General features: G+C 38.1%; 1 protein-coding gene across 3 annotated transcripts in view; it reads left to right on the top strand.

Moving 5' to 3' along the window:
• The window catches only part of DERA (deoxyribose-phosphate aldolase), a 57,060-nt gene extending 36,597 nt beyond the window's left edge, over positions 1-20,463 (top strand). For all 3 annotated transcript variants that reach the window (XM_030454595.1, XM_030454588.1, XM_030454580.1), the window contains 3 exons: positions 14,463-14,575; positions 18,053-18,202; positions 20,264-20,463. In XM_030454595.1, coding sequence (XP_030310455.1) covers positions 14,463-14,575; positions 18,053-18,202; positions 20,264-20,320 — 320 coding nt within the window. In that variant the 3' untranslated portion in view covers positions 20,321-20,463. The remainder of the gene's footprint in view (positions 1-14,462; positions 14,576-18,052; positions 18,203-20,263) is intronic.
• Positions 20,464-24,289: the final 3,826 nt, after the last annotated feature.

Below are 24,289 nucleotides of genomic sequence, written 5' to 3'. Positions count from 1 at the left end.
CCAAGCTCCTACAAGAAACTGTAGAGGAACAGGAGAGTGATAGCTTCCTGGAAATCCCAGAACTTCTCACTGGCTCTCAGAGAAACGTTTGAACCCTGATCTGCAGATTTTCTGCTTCTTGACCCATAAGGAAATGTCTGTTCTTTACGATTCAACCTGTGAAACTCTTTGTAAACTAGTAGGTTACAGTGAGTAGGTGTATACTGAGAATATACTGGCAGTATACTGCTGAGAGGGGTCATCCATCTATTAACAAATTATCCTAAATGCTTGAATAGCATTTTTCTTTTTCTGCTATTCAAGATCTTTGCAAAGCATGTTAATTAAGGAATATCAAACAGCATACTTTCAATTTATAGCAACTGATGCAGAGAAGTGAGAAAGCACCCCTGTTGCGTTAATTTTCCCCATGAATGAAACCTTGTTTCTATGTTAAATAATTTGTTAGAATTTGAGTTAAAACTTCTGAAGTTTCATATCACTTCAGATGTAGAAATCGTTGCACAGTGAATAGTTCTAGTCAAACATGCCATCAAAATATCAAAAAAACTTTGCATCTGTGAAGATCCAGTATTGAAGGTAATGGTTTGAGCGAATGCAATTTTAAAACATGGAAATATTATGTAAAATCAATAGATGTACAGGGTACTATTTATTTTTCTGATATTTCAGGTTGGTTTTTTATTCTGTCAGCAGCAGGTGTTTAATTCAACTAAACCAGTGAAAAATAGAAAGAAATATTAAATTTATTGTATCTATCAATTATACAAAATTGGTTTATGAAATATTAAAGTACGTTTTAAGAGACTGCAACTAGAAGCACTAGTAAGAAAATCCAGTCCTGTAACAGAATCTTAATATAGATGTGGAAATAATCTAAGCATAATTTTAGGGTTATTGGTCCTGGGATTTTTTTTGTTTTGTTTTGTTCCTTTTAAGGATGGCAAGGCCTAGTTGGTCATGCCTGTCTAATTAGAAGGTAAACACAAATGACAGCAGAAATGCAAAATTAGACTTCTAAAGAGAAAGATGTTGAATGGAAAAATACACTAGGAAAATGTGATCTTAAACATAAACAGGTTATTTAAAAACACTATGGACATTCATTTGAATAAAACTTTGATTGTAAGGAACAAGAATAGAGTGTAAAACAAAGAAAAGTAAAAAGAGATGGAACAAACACAAGTGTAATACATACTGAGGTATAAATATGGGACAAAAATTAGTCATATGAAACAAGAAGTTTGCCATAAGGAGGTTACAGATAGTTTCCTTACCAGTAAACTGGATGTTAAAACACACTGAGGTCAATATAAAGACATCCACTAACTTCTAACAGATCATGTCCTAATGGTCCTGACATTGTATTTCAAAGTGTTACGTCATGAAATGTAGAGAAACGGGGTGAATGCACAAACTGACAGCCAGGTTGGATGGTGTTGCAAACACATTCCTCACCAAGCTAAACAGGACTGCCTATTCAAATGCAAATATTTATGCTTGTCTGTAACATTTCCTCTTCCTTATCATTGCAAGATTTTAACCAGAACTCAAAAAGTCTACTTAACAGACTTTGTCAGGCTTTTCTCCAAGGAAAATATTTCTATCATAATATGACCCATCGGATGTAGTAATATTCTTCAGGAATGTGTTTGTTTCAGTAGTAATGAAAGAGAGAGCTCCGTGATTTTTTCCTGCTTGCTTTTGTGGATACTTGCAGTATTTTTGGTGAGTTGCATGAGGGACTTGAACTTCGTTGGTAGGTACCTGGCTTACTTGGATCCTATCTCTCAGGCTTTCTGTGCTCCTTTGATTCATGTTGCTGAAGTGCAAACCATATTGGGAAGATGTTGAAAAGAACAGAAGCTATTCCCTTCTTTGATACTATACTTTGGAATGTCATCTTGTGGGAAATGTTCCTGATTTATATATTTTTAATTCTGTTTCTGAAATTGTAGTTTTTAATCTCAGAATCTCTCTGTTAAGACAATTTCTAGTTTCTAACTGTGCTTACTTTATAGTTATCAGAGACAAAAGCTTTCCCAGAGCGGTCTCTATTATTCCTACTTTTGAGATAATTTTTTTAAGACAAAGGCGTCAGCAAAGTCATTGCAAGTCAAGAGGGATCTATATCTGATTGTCATTTGCACCTCTGATGTTTCTCCCCTTCTAGCATTGTGCTATAAAGTGATGTTCCACTAGTGTACAATTCCAGCTGATTTCTCAAGTTCTCCCTCCCTAAATTTAAGATGTAGAAAAGATTGCTTCCTGATGATGCCAGGATTTTTTCTTCAGCAAAAAGTCTTCCTTCCATCACCTTTGCAGTTACACTGCCAAGCCAACATCCAGCTTACCAGTCAGTCCCAAACCCAGTGGTGAAGTCTTGTAGTTTATCCAGATTTGTTAATTCATCTCAAATAGACCAAAAAGGAAACAGATGATCACGTTCCATTTCTCTACAGCACATTAAACTTAAATTATGCAATACAAAATTATGAATCATGTATCTTCAATAGCCTCCTCCCTACTGGTCCCAGAAAATGGATGTGTAGAGAGCTCAAAGGAAACACAAGCCTTATGCAAAAGTGGAGGCTGAAAGAAATCCAAGTCCCAGGATAAGAAAGCAGCTTGATGGGGTGTGATGGAAGAGGGTACCATGTTTCTGATGATTTCTAGTCCCCAGTAGGAGGAGGTGTAGCATTTTCAGGCTGTACTCTCATGGCAAGATACCACATACATGCTGTTAATAGCTAACTGGTTACATTTCTGCTGTAACCAGGTACTGTGTTAGCAGCTGCTCTGGATATAAGCAAATTTATCTTCACAGCAGTAGGTTTGGTTGCCAGTTTCAGCACAGTTGCAGCTTTGAAGTGGGCTCCTCTGGGACTGGCCCTGTGCTATTGTAGCAACACCATTTGCAGAGCCTGGGTTAGACTTACAGCTCCAGTGGCTTTAAAGGAACTGTCTCCAGGGTGTACTGCAGAAATGCTGGTTTGTTGCTTAGAAGTAAAACAAAATCCTAGTAAAATAAACAGACCTACTCCGTGCTTTTGAACAACTTCTTGGTGAGTTGGTTTGTGGGGACTTGCTCGTGTTAGGAACTGAGAACTGAAGGCAGAAAAAACCCCCCAGGAATAAAGCAATATGTTTTTCTGCTGAAATGTTCAAGAGCTAAGTAAAACAAAAGGAGTTAGTGAGTAGTCAAGAGAAGCCTTTATGTTTGAAGGGTTCCTTTGCCTTTATTTACTGTTTTAAGAACACAGCCTTGGAGTGGAACATGGGAACGTGCTGAGCACTTTGCAATTTATGTACGAAAATGCGACAGATGAGAGCAAATAATTTTTAATTAGTAACACTGCTGCATTTTATTGCTCAGAAATACTTCAGATAAGGGTTCTGCCACCTAAGGTTATTATCTACTGTCTTGTTTGTGAAAGACAGAAGCAAGAGAGGATCTGTGATGATTTGAGTGGAATTTTTAAATGGCAGAAAGCAAAAGGAAGGTAAGAACAGAATCTTTTCAAGTTGGACGGAGGCAACTAGTCTGGCATTTGAGGTATCAGTGATGTGTTCAGTATTATTCATGGTCATGATTCTGTTAGGGCTTGTAGGCTTTCTTTGTCATTTGCTAGATTAGGTGGGACATTACATAAAGAATAAAGTTGGTGGAACATAGAAAGGTTTAAATCATGATCATACAAAATTTGCAGGTGCTTTTCCTCAAAATGTGAGTTGCTACAACACTGATTTTTTTGTTAATTTACTAGTGAATAACTTAAAGGGGCCTGTTTATTTTTTTAATAAACAGGAAAGATATAAATTGACTGAGTGTTCCTAATATTACTTAAAATAGCCTTTGAGCAGATGTTAGAGATTCTTAGTGGTAAGATTGACCAAAAATAAGTCTTATGAATAAACAAACAATTTCTTTTTACTACCAACACTTTGAGGATAATTCTCTCCCAAATTCACAATAAATGGCTTTTTAAAGTCTCCTCATAAATAATTACCTTTCTTGTGCCACTTTTTCCTAGGCACTTGGATTTTAATTACAATGATGAACTGTTTTAATAAGTTGTTAAATAATTTTATCTTTCTAGGTCCAAATCCATTTTCCATTTCTCTTTGACTTCATTGCTTCCTGGGTTTTTAATCCTTTTGATTCTTGCTAATTCACTTTATATTTTGCTTTCACTCCCATTTATAAATTCACATTGGAGAAACAAACAGCATGCAGTACCATTTTTTTCTTCTTCACTTTATGCACATACCTTAGCTTGCTAGTTAAAAGCAGCATACTGTTACTAGTAACCATTTTGTTTAACCAGTCATTTTGATCAAAATAAGTCTGAAAAGCTAGGTAATTAAATGGAGACAATGCATTTCTTCTTCAGGCTGTCTGGGGGGCTTGAAGCACTCTACAAAAGCTGTCTAGCAGTGTAAAACTGTGCTTAGTTGATAGATAAGGGATATGCAACACTTCTATACTTCACTTGAGACCATTGTCTTCCAATGTAAATACTTATTAGATACCTTTGTGTGGAATTTGTTGTAAAGAACTGCTGAACACATAATTCCTCATAAATTCAACTGTGATTCAGTATCAGCTGCTTTATTCAAATGTGTGTATCACTGTCAGGATGGAGGGAAGAGCCATGTGACAGGTTTTTAAACATCTTTAATTTTACTCTCATGGCATGATCCAAAGTTACCTAATTAAAATTACTGTTCTTAAAAAAAAAACAACAAAACAAAAACCAACCCAGATCATGTTTAAACTTTTATAGTTTTCTTTCAGATTATATATGAAATGCAAAACATGGCCATACATCTCATGATCCCACTCCTGACATTGAATAACAGGAGTGACTACAGAAAACATTAATACCAATATAGCTGTTGTTAGAACTCAAAAGTGTGGATCTTGTGAGGCTTTCCTTTTATCTGACTGTTCACATTAAATACCTATTTTTGGGGGGTACAGTCTTGAGTCTCCTTGCTTACTGTTCTGCTCTTTGTGAACCTACACACAATTTGCTTAGGACCAAGCTCAAATGGGCAGACAGTACTGCAACCTTTCTGCTTATGTCAGAAGGTTAAGAGTACAGAAGGAAAGACATAGACCAGGTGATGATGCTTCCTGGTGTGATGGTGACACCATCAATACTGCTGCAGTATGGCAAGTGACAGCTTGGTAAAACACAGGTAATGTTTTGCTTCACCACTTCTATTTCTAGACATGTGAGAAACTGAAGTGAAATATTTCCATGCAAAGCTACAAACTTCATCTAGATGATTTTTTTTTCTGTAAGAAAGACATAAAATGTAGTGTCTCAATGAACAGTGACATTTAATAACTTGCCACTAAATACCAATGAGGATATATATACATCTAACAGAAAGAGAGTTTGATTCTCAATTTCTTTCATTCTTAGTATTTCAGTAAAAAGAGTGGAATGCCAAAGTACAAAATGATAAGATAAATTTAGTGTAGTTTTTTAAAAATATAAAACCTATATATAAAATGTAGTTTTGAAGATAGAAATATCTTCTTCATTTTGCCATTAGACTAGCAAGATGTGTATTTCTATATCAAATCCAGGTTTTTTTTAACCAAACTCCAGGCAGTTATTTAATCAGATTGTTGATACTTCTGGTTTGAGATGCTTCACCATGATTGCAGTCCATGACCAGATCAGCACAAAGGCTGTTGGCAACTGGAGGTGGAGAAACAATTCCCCAGCATATTAAATACCTTTTTATTAATGACTTCCTTTTTCTGACAGTAATTAAGGCTCTTTTTAATTTAATTTATTTTTTAAAGTAACTCTCAGTAGGTTGTTACACCAGAAAAGTCTGAATTTATCAATGACACAGCTTCATAAAGCATCATCCATTTGAAATAAAATTGTTAGTTTTGCCATGTAAGCATCATTAATAATACAGTGAGGGGAGAAGATTTCTTAAGAAAACAGAAGTGCATCTTTCCCTGAACCCCAGCAGAGAGTTGCCTCCTGCTTGGAGCATGGCTGCACAGTCAGGGGTTTTGGTTGTTATTTATTGAAGGGGACTGGCAGGCTTTTTGGCATTCAGGCTACCTGAAGAGCTAGAAACTTTGTAAAACAACCCTACTGACAGTGGTGAAAAATGTTCATCAGTACCTGGCAGCTCTGACATGCATTGCAGCCAGTGGTCTTCTGCAGTTTTGCCTGGTGTCAGATAATTACGGTGAGGAAAGAAGGAAGCACTCAGTGGGGAAAAACTTCTGGAAGCAGGAGCTGGGAGTAATATAGGTACTTTTTTGAAAGCAACTTTAGCTTTGCATTTCACTATGCTGCCTCATGTGCAAGTAAGACCTTCCAGGGTCTTACCCTTTGGATATCTGTTGCATCAGGAGAATGCCCAGCCACCTGCACCTAGGAAGTCCATGATAGACTCTGTGTTTGTAAGTTGATTGTGTAGAAGACTTTCAAGTATCATAAAAATTAGTCTAAACATGCCTAACATTTCCCTAATTGCATGATTACTGAAAGTGGAATATTCAGCCCTCTATGCAGGCCCTTGAGTAATCTATTTGACCTGATTTGTAAAGCCAGGAGGGAACAAACACATCACAGATGAGTCTGGTGAGATCTGGCACTTTATATATTTACTTTTTTTTCAGGCAAATCCAAAAGCTTGGCATTTGCCATGTGGTGCTCTTGAGACATGTCTTTGATACTGGAAGTCCCCCCAGTTCTGTAGCCTCCCTCAGTACTAGCTGCCTTTTCACCTCTAGGGAGCAATGTGGAAGAGGGGGAATGGGATGATGGTGGCTGTTAGTCCTCTGCATGTCAAAGAGGCAGGATGCTGGACAGATAATGACTGTAGCATTAAGACAAGACTTTTAAATCTTAATAATGAATCTGCCTTTCTCAGGGTTAAAGTCAGAACAGAATCTTAAGGTGTTTTTATCATGAGGCATTGGAAAACACTCAAAATGGCACTGAGTGTTATGATTTTGGCTGTGTTAGGTATGGATATTTTTATTCATAACACCTTCTTGATAAAGTAGACTGATTTTCTTCTTTCTTTGTTCAGAGTGGAGTGTTTCCAAGTGGATTTTAAACAGCTACTTTTTTTCAGTTTGAGAAAGTAATTTACAGGCTAATAGACAATGTGTAGGCATACCTGAGTTTTAATGTTAACATATTTGTTTCCAAGTTGCTATCAACATTAAAAAGCACAAAACTGAATGTGGTTGCTAGAAGATGGCATGCACTGTGCTATGTAGTGCTGCAATTCTAAGCAGTCATGCACATTTATTATTTTATTCCAAATTGCAGTACTACTACTAGTATTGGGGTTTTAGCTTCAGTATGTCATGTGCTGGACAGCATTTTGAGAGACTGAGATGTATTGATCCAAAACCAAGAATATCAAGAAGGAAAAAACCTAGACTACATCAGTGCTCTTTTAATTATATCACAATTTAGGATAGTTTATCATTGTTTCATTTAGTTTAAGTGAGAATAAGTAAATGATACAATGCATAATTTCATTTCTGAGTTCAAGAAGCATGTAGTTGATGCTCTCAGCACATGATGTAATTCTGGGGGGGGAGGGAGGGAAGGGGAGCCACACAAGGACAGGAGTTGGACTTGACTCTGATGAATACTTGGCATATTGTATGATTCTATGATTTGGTGTTTGTAAAGGAAGCTTAATGGGTGACATTTTCAAATCAAGTCTAGTTTGTCCCACAGCAATTTATTATTTTTTTTTAACCCAGCCATCAGCTAAGGCACATGACTCAGTGCTGAGAACCTGAATTCCTGCACCTGATCTGAAAAGAGAGACCAACCTTTATGTTGCTTCTTTGTGGAGCAACAACCTGTTTTAGCAGCAACCTGTATTACTTGGTAGAGTGGTGAGAATGAATGTCATGGTCCTTCTGAAAAGCTCAACATGCTTTTAGCTGCTGTATGTGGCACAACAACACTCTGCCAAAGCAGGGAAAGTCACCATCCTCCTTCTTAGACCCTGGAGACATCAAAATTCCTGTACAGAGATGATGTGTTCTTTTATAACTTTTAAGTTGTTTTTTTTTTAAACAAGTGATGACTTGGACAATCTATAGAATTCAACCATCACTGTCTGGCAAGCTAATTTTCTATGATAGTATGATCTTTGCAGCAAAGAGTTGGAATAAGGTATCAAAAGATGTGACTGCTTCTCTTGTAGAGAGCTGCTGTTAAATTGTGGAGATGAGGGTGATGATGTTAATGAGAGGGAGCAGGTCTGCTACTCCTCCATGTGTGCTGCAGAACACTTCCAATAGATTTTAGGCAGGTGCTGTGGTTATTCCCACCACTAGCATACTATCCATGCTTTCTGCAGTTCTTTGTTGTTGTTTTGTTCCCTTCCCCCTTACTCTTCAGGTGTTTTAGTAGCTGATGGAACAGCCACATCTTAAAACTAATGGTAACCAACACACTTCTATCTCTATGCACTATTTCTGTGATTTCTTTGACCCCATTCACTCTTCTCTCCACTGGATAAAATGCCCCACGGCTGCTTTCTTCTGTTTTATCATGAAGTATCATGCTGGATGAAGCCATGAGTGTGAACACCTGAGTCCAGAACTGTGCTCCTATCACTGCATCATGCCCTGGTTGCACTGGGGTGCACTCTCAAGCTGAGCCTGAGCTAGAATAGAGAGGAGATTTGCCCTGATGTCTTCTGTATTTTGTGTCTCACTCAAAATGAGAAGGGATGTGGCAAAAACGTAGCCTGCAAAGTAGCTGGTAAAGGAAAATAGCATTGCAAGTGGGTAAGCTGAGAGGAGAAATATATGTTTTTCTCAGTGATAATAGTATGGTTAGGATTAGGTGTTGAGATGCATTGACTTATTTCCTCTTTCTACCTTTGACTTGACATGTGTCATTAGGCAAATGGCATAACCAGTTCCAGAAATGCCAGCTGTGGAATGAAACAAGGTTAATATAGGTCATATGCTGTAAAGACTTTGAGTGTAATTACATGGTAAATAGTTTTAAAGAAGAAAAATGAGATCTCAGTAAAGAAACATGGAATTTGACGGGCAGATCCCCATTAGTCACCAGTGAGAGGATATTCTGCTGCTTCCTCTTTGGAGAGGAAGAGGAATGGCTGTTCCAGCAGCATGTAATTGCCTGAACTGCTTCTGCACCCTCGCATCTCCAAACACTGTTTCTGAGTGGTGATCTGGGAGGGGACTTGTTGTGCTTTAGTGTGGTTTGAAGCCTAAAGCCAAAAGGCACCATTGACAGGGATTCCAGCTGTGCCCTTTTTGTATGGAGCACATGTCAGTTATTTATCTTCTCTTTTACCTTACCAAACAGGGATTGGATTAGAAGGAATCCTCTAAGAATAGCAAGAGGCTTTGCTATTTAGCCAAGCAGCATAAGGTGGTATGGGTCTTTCTGTTGAACCTTCTAAAGAAACATATTTTAAATGAACACACAAGAAACTAGTACTAATTAAGTGATAGTATTCTATGGAGACCTCTGGTAGACACTGTAATAGTACATTAGCGAGCTATGCATAATTCAACAATGCTGAGTTCTTTCAGCCATCATCCACAGGGAATTTTGCATAAGTATGGACTTAATAATTTGTCCCTTCGTGTGCATGTGTAAGTGTTCCTAAGGGCATCATTTGGCCTGCAGAACATTTATTATGGGACGTGGTGTATAAGAGAGAGAGCATCCATTCCGAATCTTGAAAGCTAAGCTGAGGTGATAAGATGAGTCATTAGGAAAGTGGTCTAGTATGTAAACAGACATTAAACATGTAGTCCTATGATGTCTTATTTTATTTGATTTGGGTTTTTTCTGCTCTATACAGGCACTTTTCCAAAAAGAATTGCAAAACTTAAGCAATTTGCAGAAGACCAAGTTATAAGCTAACATTTTCAAAATGGTAGCTTAGACATGGGCCTGTGAAAATATGCTGAGTGGCCTGGCAATGTAGCTATGGGTGATGAAGTTAAAGCTACTCAGTCTGCTGCTACTCACTCAAGCGAGTTGTCACAGCTTTGTATTCTTTTCTCCTCCTTGATGGTGAAGTCAAGACAGCAAGGAATCTATTTTCTTTTGCCATTGGAGTAGGACATATAAGTGGACAATTACAATGACTCAACCAACAACAGAATTAGTCCCTTATTTTAGGTACTTATAAAATTGAGAAATTAATTGTTAATGGGACTAATGCACATTTGATAATGTATGATTTTGTCATCGCTATCTTGCCAGAACAAGCTGCAGGGCCTTTTGCAGATCTCCTCAGCAGTGTGCCTCTTTTTGCCAACACTTCTAGAAGTCTCAAAAGTGTATGTGTTCACCTGATGTCACCACATTTATATCTGAGTTGCAAGAACCAAGATATATTTGTGCTCATTGTAAGCACTCACAAAGTAGCATGGCATAATTGTCCCTCTGCAAGCATCTCTCTCTAAACTATTGTTTAGAACTGCCAGACACATCCTTTGCTCTTTATTAAGAGGGAGACACAGAGTCTGCAGTTATCAGGAGATAATCATTCCCCAAGGGCATTTGAAGCACTTCACAACCAAAAGGTTGTGATTACTCCATGACTGCTAAACTGCTTATTATTCCTTATTGCTTAATTATGGAACCAGAATGTGTTTCTTAGATGCTGTCATCTATGTAAGATTCTGCAGTTCTCATGCTCTGCTTTGGTGTTAGATAGATTGGGACATCTCAAGATGATGTAGGGGGTAGTGAAAGGGTGGGTAGCTCCTCTGGCCATGGAAACACCAGGGCATTCAATTCCTACCCTACCAAATGCTTGCAGAGAGGTTTTGGGCAAGCTTATATAGACCTTAGCTCTACACTTCTGCTTATGTTACCATAAATAAGACTATGTGAGTAATTAGAAGAGAAATAATACAGTGGACTTCATGTTGGCCTCTAGCTATGAAGTCAAGCAACATGATATGAAAACACTGATTTTCTTTTTAACATGTGCACATTCAGCTGACTTATTTTGAGTGGTCTTTGGTGGAGTGCAGTGGCTGAGGGTTTTGTTGGTATGGGTTGGGTGAGAGTGCAAGGGAAGAGGGGATTTATTATGTTAAAATATTCTACCTGATTTTATAAGACATGTAACTTCATCCCACATGATTTAGCTTCCAGTGGCATCTCAAGCGCAGTTTCTTTTGATAGGAGAGGCTGTGTCACTTTTCATGTTTCTTAGGGTTTATTCAGATTTCCTTCTCTGGTTAAAGTAAGACAATGCAGTTTGTTCTTGCCAGGCTGTGTTGCTGTAATGTACCACACACAGGTGAGTTACTAGGTTGGCAGCAAGCCCACCTGAAACATTCTTGTGGTGCTGCTGTGTTTCAAAAAAGCTTTGATGTCTCCACTCTTGACTGATTTGGTGAGTCTTACATGACTTGCTGCCTTGAAAGGCAATTTGCTGTTGTGATTACAGACTGGAAAAGAGTAGAAAGTGTGGTCTTTCCCAGGCTCACTGAGCCTAGAAATCTACCCTGAAGAAGTAATTTTTGGAAGTCTTTAATGTTTTGTTGAACCATGTAACCTACTCTGAGGAAGAGCAAAGCCATCCAGCTTGTATTTTAACATTAGCCTTGATTTTTTGAGTTTATACATTCATAGGAAAATGAGAAGATGGGTAATAAAACTCATTTTTTAAGTCATCACCTAAATTTCCAGATGAAACTCCTCCTGTACTTCGTTACTTAGACTTGTTTTTGAAAACTTGAATAAGAAATAGACCTGGTGAAACTCCTTCATTGTTACAAGGTTGTTACACAGTCTTCTTAAAGCAGTGGTTCATCTATAAATCCCCTTTTCCATTCCTGAAATCTAAACACTAATAGTAACCTCCTTCCATTGTGGTGTTCTCTGCCAGTGTGCACCTTCTGTCATCTGCAAGAGACTGCATGCAGTCCTATTAGCAACCTCTTGTGTCATAAATTGAATGTGTTCAGGAAATAAAAATGTATTGTTTTCATTGTTAGAGGATGCTACTAAATTGGCTGTATGTTTGTCTAATAATCACATCTAAAGCTGATTATTCTGGTAATAGCCTTAAGATATTATTTAAAAATAAATATATAAATGCACTACTTTTGTACTAATACTAGTTTTTAATCTCTTCTTGTTTCTATGAAGTCTGAATGAGATTTTCAAAATTGAATAATAATTTGATCCGTTAATCTTTTGAAGCTAGTAATTTTATTTTCCCCTCTTTGCAGTCTCTGAGGCTCGCAAATGAATAGAGCTTCATTACTGGAGTCTGCATTTAATAACCATTATCCATTATCTTGTAATTAAGACTCCCTGTAACGAATCATGAGGACAATGCAAAAATACATAGTACATTTCTTTAATGAACTGGAAAATGTTCATCTTGTTCTATTTAGTAATGAGTTGCTGAATAGTCGTTAAATCCACTGGAGAATAGAGCTAGATGGATTTTGAAGACTATCTTGAGTTTGTGGTTAATCTATTAGAATTAAAATTTCATCTTCTATTTTTATCAACAGCTGATTAGAAGTCATTCTGTTTGACCAAATTGATTAGAAGACCATATACAAGGGCAGCTGTTGTTTAATGAAAGTTTTTAATGAAACTGTACCATAGAGACTTGTAATTATAAGACTTATAAAAGCTTTGACTTACCTTATAGTCAGAAAAATGGAAAGTATTGCACTGAAGGACTTTAAGTGCTACATTTCGAAAGGGAAATTAAAAATATAATTTGGCGATGTTGAAGTTTCACTTCTACTGTTACTTGTTTTAATGTGACTATTAGATGTCCATAGTGTCTCCTTGGAAGGGAGTAACTGGAATATGTAACTCTATTGGGTCTCCTGCGTGCTCCCTTCCTTGCAAAGCTCAATCCACTATTAATTGCCTCTTTTGCTCATTGCCCTTCCTCTGGAGTTAGAAGTGGTTTTTTTCACAAATTGTTGCTTCTCTTTAGAATGGGAATTGCCATAAGAGGGTGCAGTTAAATCACCAGTGGGCTGAGTTAATGCCTCTACAGGAAGTCTACAGCAAAATCCACGGTCTTACAAGACTCAAGGTTGGCAATACTCTTCAGTTATGTTTAAATCACAGGATGCAGAAGCGTTCATGGCTTTTTCATAACTTCCCATCAGGCTGAGAGTGGGCTGTGTGCTGGTCAGCTGTGTCAGCAGGGAGATGGGTCTCTGGAGTGTGCTGAAGCACACAGCCAAAATATAGTCAAGGCAACTCTTTACTTTGAGGCAGTAGTGAAACTTTCCTTCCTCACTCTAGGGGATGTTGTAGAGGCGTCATCATTCACATAAGAGACAAAATGGACCCAACGCCAAATGTGAAGTGGAAGCAGATGCAGTTCCAATTGACTTAAGTGGATGATGCAGTACTACACAATATTTGAATTATCCCTCTTCTTCTCTCGATTACTTTTGATAATTAATGATCCCTCAGTACACCTTTTCTAAGAAGTAGCTTCCCAGGGATGAAGTGCGTCCTAATGCAATTAAGGTTTTGTCATGTTATTGTGTCAGTGCAGGATCGTACACTTCAAGGCAATTTTTTTTTGTTACTTTCTTAGTTTTTTGTTATATTGTGCTTCAGGATTCATTTTAAGCAAGCCCAAAACAACAAGAATGCACAAGAGTACTACACGAGTGTTCAGGACAGGAAGTACAGAATAATGTTCACAGCTGAGAAACCAGAAAAAAATATAAGCCCGGGCTAGTTCTTCTTTAAATAACACAGATGTTTTTACCTTGCTATTGCAATATATCAGATCATGGCTTAAAGTATAGTAATTTGCAATGTTACAATTGCAAAATGCCTAAAAAGAGACCTTTTTCTCGGTTTACAGTATTTACAATTTTGTAAATACATGTGGGATTTCCTTCCTTTCACTTTCAACAGCAGTGGGAGCCACAATACTAGACTGTCAAATGTGAAACTAAAAAAAACAAAAATTAAAAAAAACTGATCAAAATTGTTTCTATTCAGAATGATCCTTGTGGAAATACTAAGATTTTGTTTTGTATGCAAAATTTGTTTAGAGGAAAAAATTTCTGTAGTTGTGGTTAGTCAGACACACTTCTGTTAAGTATATACATACATATATTGAGTGCCTCTGTAGGAACATGTAATATATTGGACTGTCCTGAAGAGATTGGCCTGATACCTAGAACAAAGAATAAAGAGCTGGGATGTTCATTCAGCCACTGTGATGTCTGACCTTCTCTGAAACTGGATGGGAGTCATCCTCCTGCTCCAGCCTCAACCAGAGCAAGGCTATCCCTGACACCACAGAGATGTACATGTAGAGGAACACTTCATAACCCCTGTGAAGCATGAAGGTGTCTTTGGAAGGTGTGAACTATGTGTGTGCGAAGCGGGACTTGTTTGAAAACTACCATACATCTTTTTACTTCCTTTCAGGTTCTGATTTTATAAAGACATCTACAGGAAAAGAAGTGGAAAATGCAACCTTTCCAGTCGGAGTAGTCATGATGCGAGCCATTAGAGAATTCTACTGGAAAACTGGCTACAAGGTAATTCTAGCTACCTTTACAAAAATAAACCAAACAGGATCATCCAGAAGAAAAAAAGACTGTAATAGTTTCAAAATGCAGAACATACATGAGTTTTGGTGGATATATAAACAACAGGTAGTGGGAATTCTCTCTTGTATTCCTCATTCAATTTGCTAATATTTTTATGGTACTTGTGTACAAAATATTTGTATAATATATTATATATACATTTATGTATAATGCATATAAGATACATATATATAATGCATAATATAATATATAATAAGGGCTATATATGATATATTAATGTATTAATATATGCATGTATCTTATGTATATATAAAAAGAAAGCATTTTTTGCTTTCCTTCCTTGAATAACTGTCGCTTAATTCCCTAAAAGCTGAAGCGGTTTTGATTCATCCCCTGCCCCATTTAGTTTTGTTTCACCATTTAAAGTATTTAAATGGTCATTTCCATTAATAACAGGGCAAATAACAGAGTGAATGTACAGCAGAGCCAGTGATGAATAATCCCTGCATCCATCCTTGCGCTGAAGCTGTGAGAAAGGAGGAGGCTATTCAGGAAAGCTTAAGCCACCTCTCCCCTCCTGAGGCAGCTGGGGGCTGCCAGTTAGATCTGGTGCTGGTGTTTAGGAGGTGGCTTTGTCCTCACCTGCACCTCAGCAGAGGAAACTGTATCCCTGAGACCCTTTCCCCATTCCTGGGTCATGCTTGCATCCTGCCCAGCTCCCCTTTCTGTCCCTGCTGCAGGTGGCCTTTCAAGCTATGTTGCTGGGACGTGGGATGAGCAGTGGGATAGGGCCCGAGATGGCTTCAGGTGCTATTAGAGCTTGAGGAGAACATGACAGTCAGTTAGATGTGTGTCCATCTGCTCTCTGGAGTCATCTGGATGAGGCCACCGTGGGTCCCTGGGCTGTGGTTCCTTCTCCATTCCCCAATCTGCATCTCTGTGCCACAGAGCAGAGCAACTCAAGCAGCTCCAAGAGTCTCCCTTCTGTGGGAGCATCATCTCTGCTGCCAACCTGAGGCAGAGCCCTGGGGCCAGGTGCTTCACCTCAGCTACAGTGCAGCTTAACCAGAGCTGTGTGCCAGAGGTTGAGGTCTGCTGCATTAACACAGCTTTGTAGCTATAATTGGATATAAATGTTGAATTCGCCTTTTGCTCTAAAAGGGTGCATTCATGGGATAAAATGTGTTATTAAGAATGAATGCTTATGTCTGCGTGCATGCCTGTGTCAGTGAATTAGATGTAAACTGACTTTATGTGCTTTTATTAACCGAAGACAATATTATCAGTGACAAGAGATTTCTAAATGGTTTCTTTAACAAACTAATTTTGCTGCTGCACGGCTGCTTTCTAGCAAGGCGTTGGCTGGGAAAAACAGGTTAATACAGAAATTAAACTTCTTCGAGGAAAGGAACAAGTTGCAGACTAACATTTATTGAATGATAAGCTGTGGTGGTGATATGAAAAGTGTGCAATATAATGGGAAATAATCTTTTCCTGTCATTATTGAAGGACATACATAAATTGGTTTTTCTGTTGGGAAAACCCCCAATCCAGAAAAACTTATTACTTTTAATAATATAAGGTGAAGAGAAAATTCTTGAGGAGATGAACTTATTAAGCAAAATAATGAAATGCTGTGAAACAGCAGGAAAGTGGTAGCTGGACTTTGTACTGCTCTTGAATTAAATTCCAACCCCCATTCCTTTTTGCGTTTTTATGGAAGTTGGATGTGCTGTTTGGAAAGCTGGCAAATGGAGGAGACGACAGGCTTGTCTTTGTCAGTTTTTTTGCAAATAAAAGAGCTTTCAGAATTTCCTAAAAGGGAAAGGAATTCTGTATGGTGTTTTTAAATCTCTTACTAAATTATTTTACTTGTTTTTTCCACAGATTATCTCAAGGAGCTGTAATATTTCTAGGAATAAATCTAAATTTGAATTTCATTACAATTTCTCCTCCTGAGGAAAAACACATTCTACTATTTTAATTTATGTCTAGAAGATGCTTTTCCAGTTGCTGTAGTTTAATTCCTTTTGGAATCTAATGTTAACAGATGTATATACATACTTGAATATCCATCCATCCATCCACAAAAACAGTCTTTGTGTTTTGGATTTTTCAAGCTTTCCCTGTTATTGTTCTTTATAATGTTACTGGAAACATACTGTTATCACCATTCCTCAGTGTGAGAGAAGGATTTATTCCATGCTTGTTTGCTCTGAAATCTCTATAAAAAATGTTACATTTTAAAATGGATACTTTCTGATTCCACTATTATATCCATAAGTTACAAATAAACCTCAATGCAGTGAGGTTTCAGAAATGTCTATACAGAAATCAGAATGATAATTCTTGCAGAAGGAGGCTGATGGGAAAGAGTAATCAAGGTAAAGCTTTATGGTAGAGTAAAAGTAGAAAGAATCACTGTGCTGCTGTATGGATTATTCAGATTAACTTTTTTTTTTTTTTTTTTAATGCAGAAACACTTTTTTTCCTAGTTCTTCTTGCTTTTCAAATATCCAGTAAGCTGCACCAGGCTAATATTTTGTCTAACACAGGTGACAAAATTTTTCACGAGGAATTTAATAGCCTCATGTCACAAGCTCTGTCTCAGAATGAGATGCATTTAAATGGCATGTAACCAAAAGACTGGCATTAGGGGTGCAGGCTGGATCACCTGGGATTCAAGACATTCTCTACCTCAAAGAGAGGTTCATGTTGGTGTGTGTGCCTCTATGGACATGGCGGTTCACCTGACCAAGTGTGACATGGCTCACATCAAGTGACTGGAATCCTATAAAGCATCTTTTGGTAGAGAGTTTTGCAGTTCCTTTGAAGTACTTTTTATTTTTAATAAAGGTAGACTTAATTCAATTCCCACTTTGAAAATATTGGTGAAAATTAATTTCTGATAGGTTTAAACATACAGCCCAACTGTGTATGTCTAACTGTGATGCAAAGGCTTTTTATAAAGTACAGCCATTTCTCACTGCTCTCCACCTGAGCCAGCTGCCTCACATGCCTTATTTCAGCATCTCCAGCATTATATTATTACATATATATTTGTTGTTATATATTTGCAAGTAGATTGCAACATGGGCAGAAGGTGATATGCAGATATCCCGTGTCCTGCCTAAATCCCTTAGTCTGTGCTAAATCCCTTAGTATGTGCAGTGGGCAAAATGCTCCTGTTGGACCTCAAACACGGTGAGCTGGGGTCAAAAGTATAACTCCCTCAGTTTCTGTCCTTTGGGCTGAAAATGTTTTCTTTCACAGTGGTGGCTGAGGCTTGATAGCTCTCAGCACTAGTCCAGAGCTTACCCTGTTTGTAGTCAGCTGCTCACTGAGTCGAGTTGTTACGTACACTACAGGCACTTGGAGTCTGCAGGTGTACAAATGCTGATTGCTCTTCTAGGGTTGCTCATGAATGAAAATGTGTATTGCACTTCTTTTTTTTTCTATATAAAGGTTGGATTTAAACCTGCTGGGGGCATTCGGACAGCAAAAGATGCTATTACTTGGCTTATGCTGGTGAAGAACGAGCTGGGAGTAGAATGGCTAACACCAGAGCTCTTCCGCCTGGGTGCCAGTAGTTTGCTGGAAGACATTGAGAAACAGGTAGCTGTGAATCATTTCCAACTTGAGAGACAGAAAATGTGTTCTTTCTAAATAAGCTGTGTTGCTGTTTTTTGCAGGATATGTTTTTTTGGTGTTTAAAAGGCTATAGAACATACATCTCATTCATTATTAATGACAGGTTCACTTCCAGCCCAGTATTTCTTTAAATTTGAGCAGTGATGACAGACACCTGGGACTGATATTCTAGCAGCTGTCAGTTGCCTGGGCCAGGTTTGCAATGCAGTGAGCGAAGAGGCTCAGTTTTTACATACAGAGTCTTTTGCAAATGCCTGGTAGTGCATCTCTGCACTCTTATCTCTTGCCAGTTCAGCTGGCCCTCACAGTATGTCTCACAGACCATTGGTGTCACTGTGCCACAGCTGTTCACAATATATTTCCATGCCGTGGAGGTAGTTGTCTCATCCTACCCATGGTAGGGCTGATAGAGAAATTTTTGCATATTGATTATTTCCTGGGGATGAAAAGCAGTTGCAAAAAAAGCCTCATTTTTCTAATTGCTTTTATTTTTGTGCAAGTGGGTCACTGTGTTTTCTGGCAGACAAATAGTGTATGAGGTACAGTGGCAATGTGTAGATCCAGGTGGGAACAATGGGTTCTACCTGCCCTCATTAGGCCTATCAACCCTGAAGGATACAGCAGGGTTGAGAACAGTGTAGTGTCATAGGAATTACTAAGTCATTAGGGCTGCTGAACTTCACTCCTGTGTTCATTAAACCCAAGGAGTGAGGTGGTAGTAGCTTTAACCAAGAAAAAAGTTTTATAGACCTTGTGCAATTGCTGCTGGTGGGAGAACACAAGATACAGGGGATCCGGGGGAGAAAAAAAGCACCAGTCTGTTCCCTTTCCCCACCTTTCCTAGCAAGTGAAATACTGGCATGTCAAGAAATACAGAACAGCTGAGAGATGTCGGGTGAATATTCATGACTGTTGAAAAACCCTGGCTCAGCCCTGCAGTGAGAAGAATATTGGCTTGCTCCATTGCCAGACTGCCTCTGCCTCACTCTCGACCTAAAATCATGTTCCTGGTTATGACAAAGCAGCGTGAGCTCCTGAGGTGGTTGTTGCCACCTACATCACTGATGAGTCTTATAACACAGACAGTGATGGTGTCACACAGTTTGTTCTGGTTTCTTAAGGGTGGCATCCTTTTATTTGCCAGGGATTGCACTAATGCCCCAGTCATGAGGGGCTCTGCTATACTGTGCCATTGTCATGGCTTTAGCCAATAATCAGGTAACAGATGCTGAGAGACTTTAGGTTTGCAAAAAAAAAAAAAAAAAGGAACAGATTTAATGAAAATAACAAAAATAAATAATAAGAAAATTATGTATAAATATCCAAATATGGAATCAGTACTCCTCAGCTGCTAATTATATCCCAGTCAAAAAACTACCAAGTTGAACTCAACAGCAGATGGGGTTGCCTGAGTCCAGGGTGCTGGTGACAGTCCAGAAAAAATCATGGAGAGGCTGTGCCAGTCCTGTGCAGGAAGGCAAGGGAAGGTGACCTGTCATAGTGAACAATGTTCATCTCCAGCATGAAACAAAAGAATGCAGGAATGTTCAATAAAACAAACATATTAAAAAAGACCCAAAACACATAGAAAATGGGGATAATACTCCCTCCCCCCGAGACAATAAATTTAAAATAATAGCTTGAAATGAGCCATATAAAAGCATTAGAATTTTTGGGAACTTTGAATATCACAAAATAATATTGAAATTGTCAAAATCCGATTACAGTGAGAGTAAAGCATGGTCTTCTACCTGTTTTGGTTTTTTGATTTGTTTTTTTTTTTGAAAGCTTAGTTAAAAGAGTCTTTGATTTTTTTCTTTTTTTTTCAAAGCAAAGCAGCAAAAGTTCTTGGTTCAGATCCTATAAACAAGTATATAATGTTATACTGCATCATATTTTATGCATACACACACAAACAAATATCCATCATGTTCAGCTGGCATGGCTTTAATTTGTAACTTCCTTGACACTTTGTGATTTATAGTCATATATAATTCTATCATAAATTTTCTTTTTTTCTTGCAGATTTTCTATCATGTGACTGGCTCTTATGCACTTCAGCATGACCTAGCAATGGCTTAGACACAAAATCAACTCAGGATTACTTTTACAAAGGAGGTCTTTAAGCAAACAGCATTCAGAAGGCTTCTGACAAGCAAGTGCATATGATAGAATTAAAAGGCTAATTCTCCACTCTTCATATTTTATAATATTTAAAAATATGCTCAAGTCTGCTGGTTGTACTCGATCCAAAAGCAGAAAAAATGGTAATTCTGAAACAGTTAAATAGTTAATACTTACAGATTTGCAAAGTTAATCTTGCAAAGTCTTCCTCAGACCAGCCTGAAAAGCTTATTAATGGCAACACCGAAATACTATGAAAAAGATTTAGGTGGCCTGGTAACACTTTGCAGTCGCAGGATATGAAATATCTGTGGAATGGTTCAGATTGCTAATTAAGAGTTACAGATCTTGGAATAGCTTTCCATTTACCTCAGAGAAAATCTTCTGCCACAGATGTGTTGCACTATCAGTTGTTATGTTGATTCAGTTTGAAGCATTGTAACCTGAGAAAATGAAACTTTACTTTCTTTTATAAAATTTCTATCTTACAAAAAAAATTCTCTTTTTTTTTTTTCTTTTTTTTTTTTTTTTTTTTTTTGTATTTTTCCCCCCAAAATGGGCACAGACATCCATATTTAGACCCTTGAATAAAGGTGGCTTGATTTCTAGAACAGCTGAGTATCCACAGTTGCTCCCGAAGTTAATGGGAGCTCTGGGTGATCAGAACAACTGAAAATCAAGCAGCCTCTATATAGGTGCCTAACTATGCATTCAGGGGCATATTTTTAGGCATTTCACTCTTAAAATTTCAGTCTAACTTGCTTAGAAGCTCCCATTTCTATCTGCTATAATCTTAGAACACATTCATGCAAATATTTCCATTTTAATGTAGAGGGGGTTGACTGTCAGTTTGCAGGTGTCACTGCTATGCTGGTTGAACTTCAACTTTACCATTCTGAAGTCAATTCTTTAATTTAAAAGATTATTTGAACTGTGTCCTGTACAAGGTTTGCAGCTTTAATAGAAAAAGCACTTTTCTCAGGGCACATTAAGAATAATACTGAAGTCACCAACACCATTTGAATATCAGACTGGAGCTAGTAGATTCATTATTTGAGAGCTGCATTCTGCTCACTAACCAGAGTTGTACTAAAAACTTAATTATCATCCTGACTAGTCTAACTGACTTAAGTAGGTCTCATCAGGAAAGTTAGAAGAGGAGGATTTTGCTGTAAATCAAGCTACAAGGTGCATTTATTGCAAGGAGATCTGTGCTTCATAAAGATAATAACTCAGTTATTTATCTGGTTATACCACCTGAATCACTAGTGCTCTACAAAACACCTTGGGCAGATTGGAAAGCTGAATAGGGGAAAAGAATATCAGAGAAACAACATAGATATAAAGAAAAATCCTATATACAGTGCTAGATACTAAAAATAAACCTTAATTTCTCAGGAAGTAGTTCATCTAATACTTTCAGTCTTTGTGGTTTAGGTCACAACACAGGAAAAGAGGCTGGGCTGTGACTATATTTTCACACACTTGTTTTCCTGGAAAGTGGCTTTTTTTTTTTTTTTTTTTTTTTTTTTTTTTTTTTTTTTTTTTTTCTGACTCCTCTGCCAGTTTCTTGAAGGAAAAATTACCCTTTGTCCTATTGCTACGTCCCCTCATAAAAAGTCATTCTGCAGCTTTCCTGTAGGCCCCTCCAGGTACTGGAAGAATCACAGAATCACAGAATCCTAGGGGTTGGAAGGGACCTCGAAAGATCATCTAGTCCAACCCCCCCTGCCAGAGCAGGGCCACCTAGAGTACATCACATAGGAACGTGTCCAGACGGGTTTTGAAGAGGAACAACCCCAACTCTCTCATTTTGACTTCCTAGGAGAGGTGCTCCAGCCCTCTGATCATCTTTATGGCCCTCCTCTGGGCTCACTCCAACAGCTCCATGTCCTTCTTAAGTGTTCTGGGCTGCTGCTGCGGGTGGGGGGGATGCTGAGCAGGACCAAAAGCATCACTGGACCTCCTGTACGAGCCTCTGAGAGAACCAGACATGGGGGATACAGGGAGTGATGTGTTCTGAGTACAGGTAGGAGACAGGTGTGGTCCAACCCACACTGCCACCCGTGGGAAACTGGAAGGACTCACAGTGTCACCTCCTAGCCTTTGGCTGCCCTTTGCCCTGACTAGCACTGCCACTGCTCTCTTCCATCTTTCCTGTCCCTGATGGCTGTTTTTATTTATTACTGGGTTTTATTACTATTTAGTTCCTATGGTTAGGGGGCAGTTTTGATTTACAGAGGCTGCTGCAGGTGGTCATCATTCCTGCAGACAGCATATGAAAGGTGATGGGGACCTGAATTCAATCGGGTGTCAGGAAGGTGTTGGAGTTCTGTGGCTGCATAGACTTGGGAAAAGTTCAGCTTTAGTGATGTGCTTCAGGCCATTAGAAAAGGAACAGACAATTACACACTCCCATCTAAATATATTTCAGAGTACAACTATATAACTCTATATAACTCTATATAACTCTATAACTATATAACTCTATATATAATAGAGTTTTGTGTAAGCCAGTCTTGTATACTAATTTATTATTTTTATAACACTTATTCATTTAGGGTTTTAAATAGCTTCGTTTTGTAGGCCACATTAGTTTTCAAAGAAGAGAATAAATTCAGGGAGAAAGTAAAATAGAAACTGCAAATCTAGAAGATTCTGCATTAGCTTATTTACAAGAGGGAGCTGGGAGAAAGGGTAAGCTTTTTTTTCTGGTTTGTAGGGGACAGATATTAAATAGTAATTGTATGTGAAGTATATGTATCAGTGGGGGCAAGTAATACTTTGATATCTTTACTTCATCCGTCATATAAGTTCATTTTTTCATTTCCTTTGTGAAGCAGGGAACATACATTATATACCATAGCTCATGCTACTGAGACAGAAAAAGCTGATCTACTTTTAATTTTATTTTGCTCAGTTGGAACTTTGGTTTTCCACTTCCCCTGAGGGTGGAAAACCACAAAAACCCAAAAAGTTTTTTCCAAGTCTTGGTGACCTTTTTCTGAAATTACTGATGCTGGCATCTGGGTGATATGCATAGAGTGTAGAAGGAGGGAACTGCTTTTAATTAGATGTGGCCTGCCCAGGAGTGAGAGAGACAGAGAATTGTACATCTGGTCATTCCTTATTTAATAGGACAACAAAGGATAAGGGTATTCATAATATGCAAAGGCATGATAGACAAAATTACTTATTGACCATTTTTATTAAAATCCCAGAAAGCCAGGATTGTGCTAAACTAGGAGGTGTTAAGACTTAAGAAGTATCAAGAAACGTTGCAGTCCTGCACTCCTTGAAAGCAAGAGGGAGCAAGTCATGGATGGCTATCAGGTCCCAAGCAGCTGTATTGTAGAGACCTTGCCTCTGTTCTAGACAATTTACAGATCCTTCCCCTTCCTACAGTAGGAAGACCTACAGTAGCCACTTACCCAGAGATAGCATGACAAAGTTGGTTTAATATCCTATAGTGAAACCTAACAATTGATGCAATGAGGGAGTGCCAACAAGACACTCTAGCCATTCCTCATGAGTCTCATGGTTTTAAATGGCTCTGTTTTGAGCACTGGGGACATCTTGTGGATTGCTAATGCTTGGGAATTGAGGAAAATTTGGTCTTCTGGAAACAAAGCAATCTTGAGGCATAACAGTTTCAGGTCTCTGAGATCACAGGGAGTGTTTGCAAATACTGATCTGTGAAAGCATCAGTTTAAAATTGGTTCCTTAGCTGAGATGAAAACAAAGGATTTTTAAAAGAATGTTGATAAACTGAGAGGGCCACAATAGAATTGACTACACTTTGTTTTTTCAAGTGTTGCTTTCTCAAATGTTGCTCATAGCATCACCTCTGTACAGTACTGTGTAATATAAAACCAATCCTCAAAATGGGTGATCGTTTTCCCCCCAAAACCAAGGGAAAGCTTTATG

Source organism: Calypte anna, chromosome 1 (genome assembly GCF_003957555.1).
Source record: "Calypte anna isolate BGI_N300 chromosome 1, bCalAnn1_v1.p, whole genome shotgun sequence".
NCBI lineage: Eukaryota > Metazoa > Chordata > Aves > Apodiformes > Trochilidae > Calypte > Calypte anna.
Note: the sequence above shows the minus strand (reverse complement) of the source record. Positions and strands in the feature narration are given on the sequence as shown.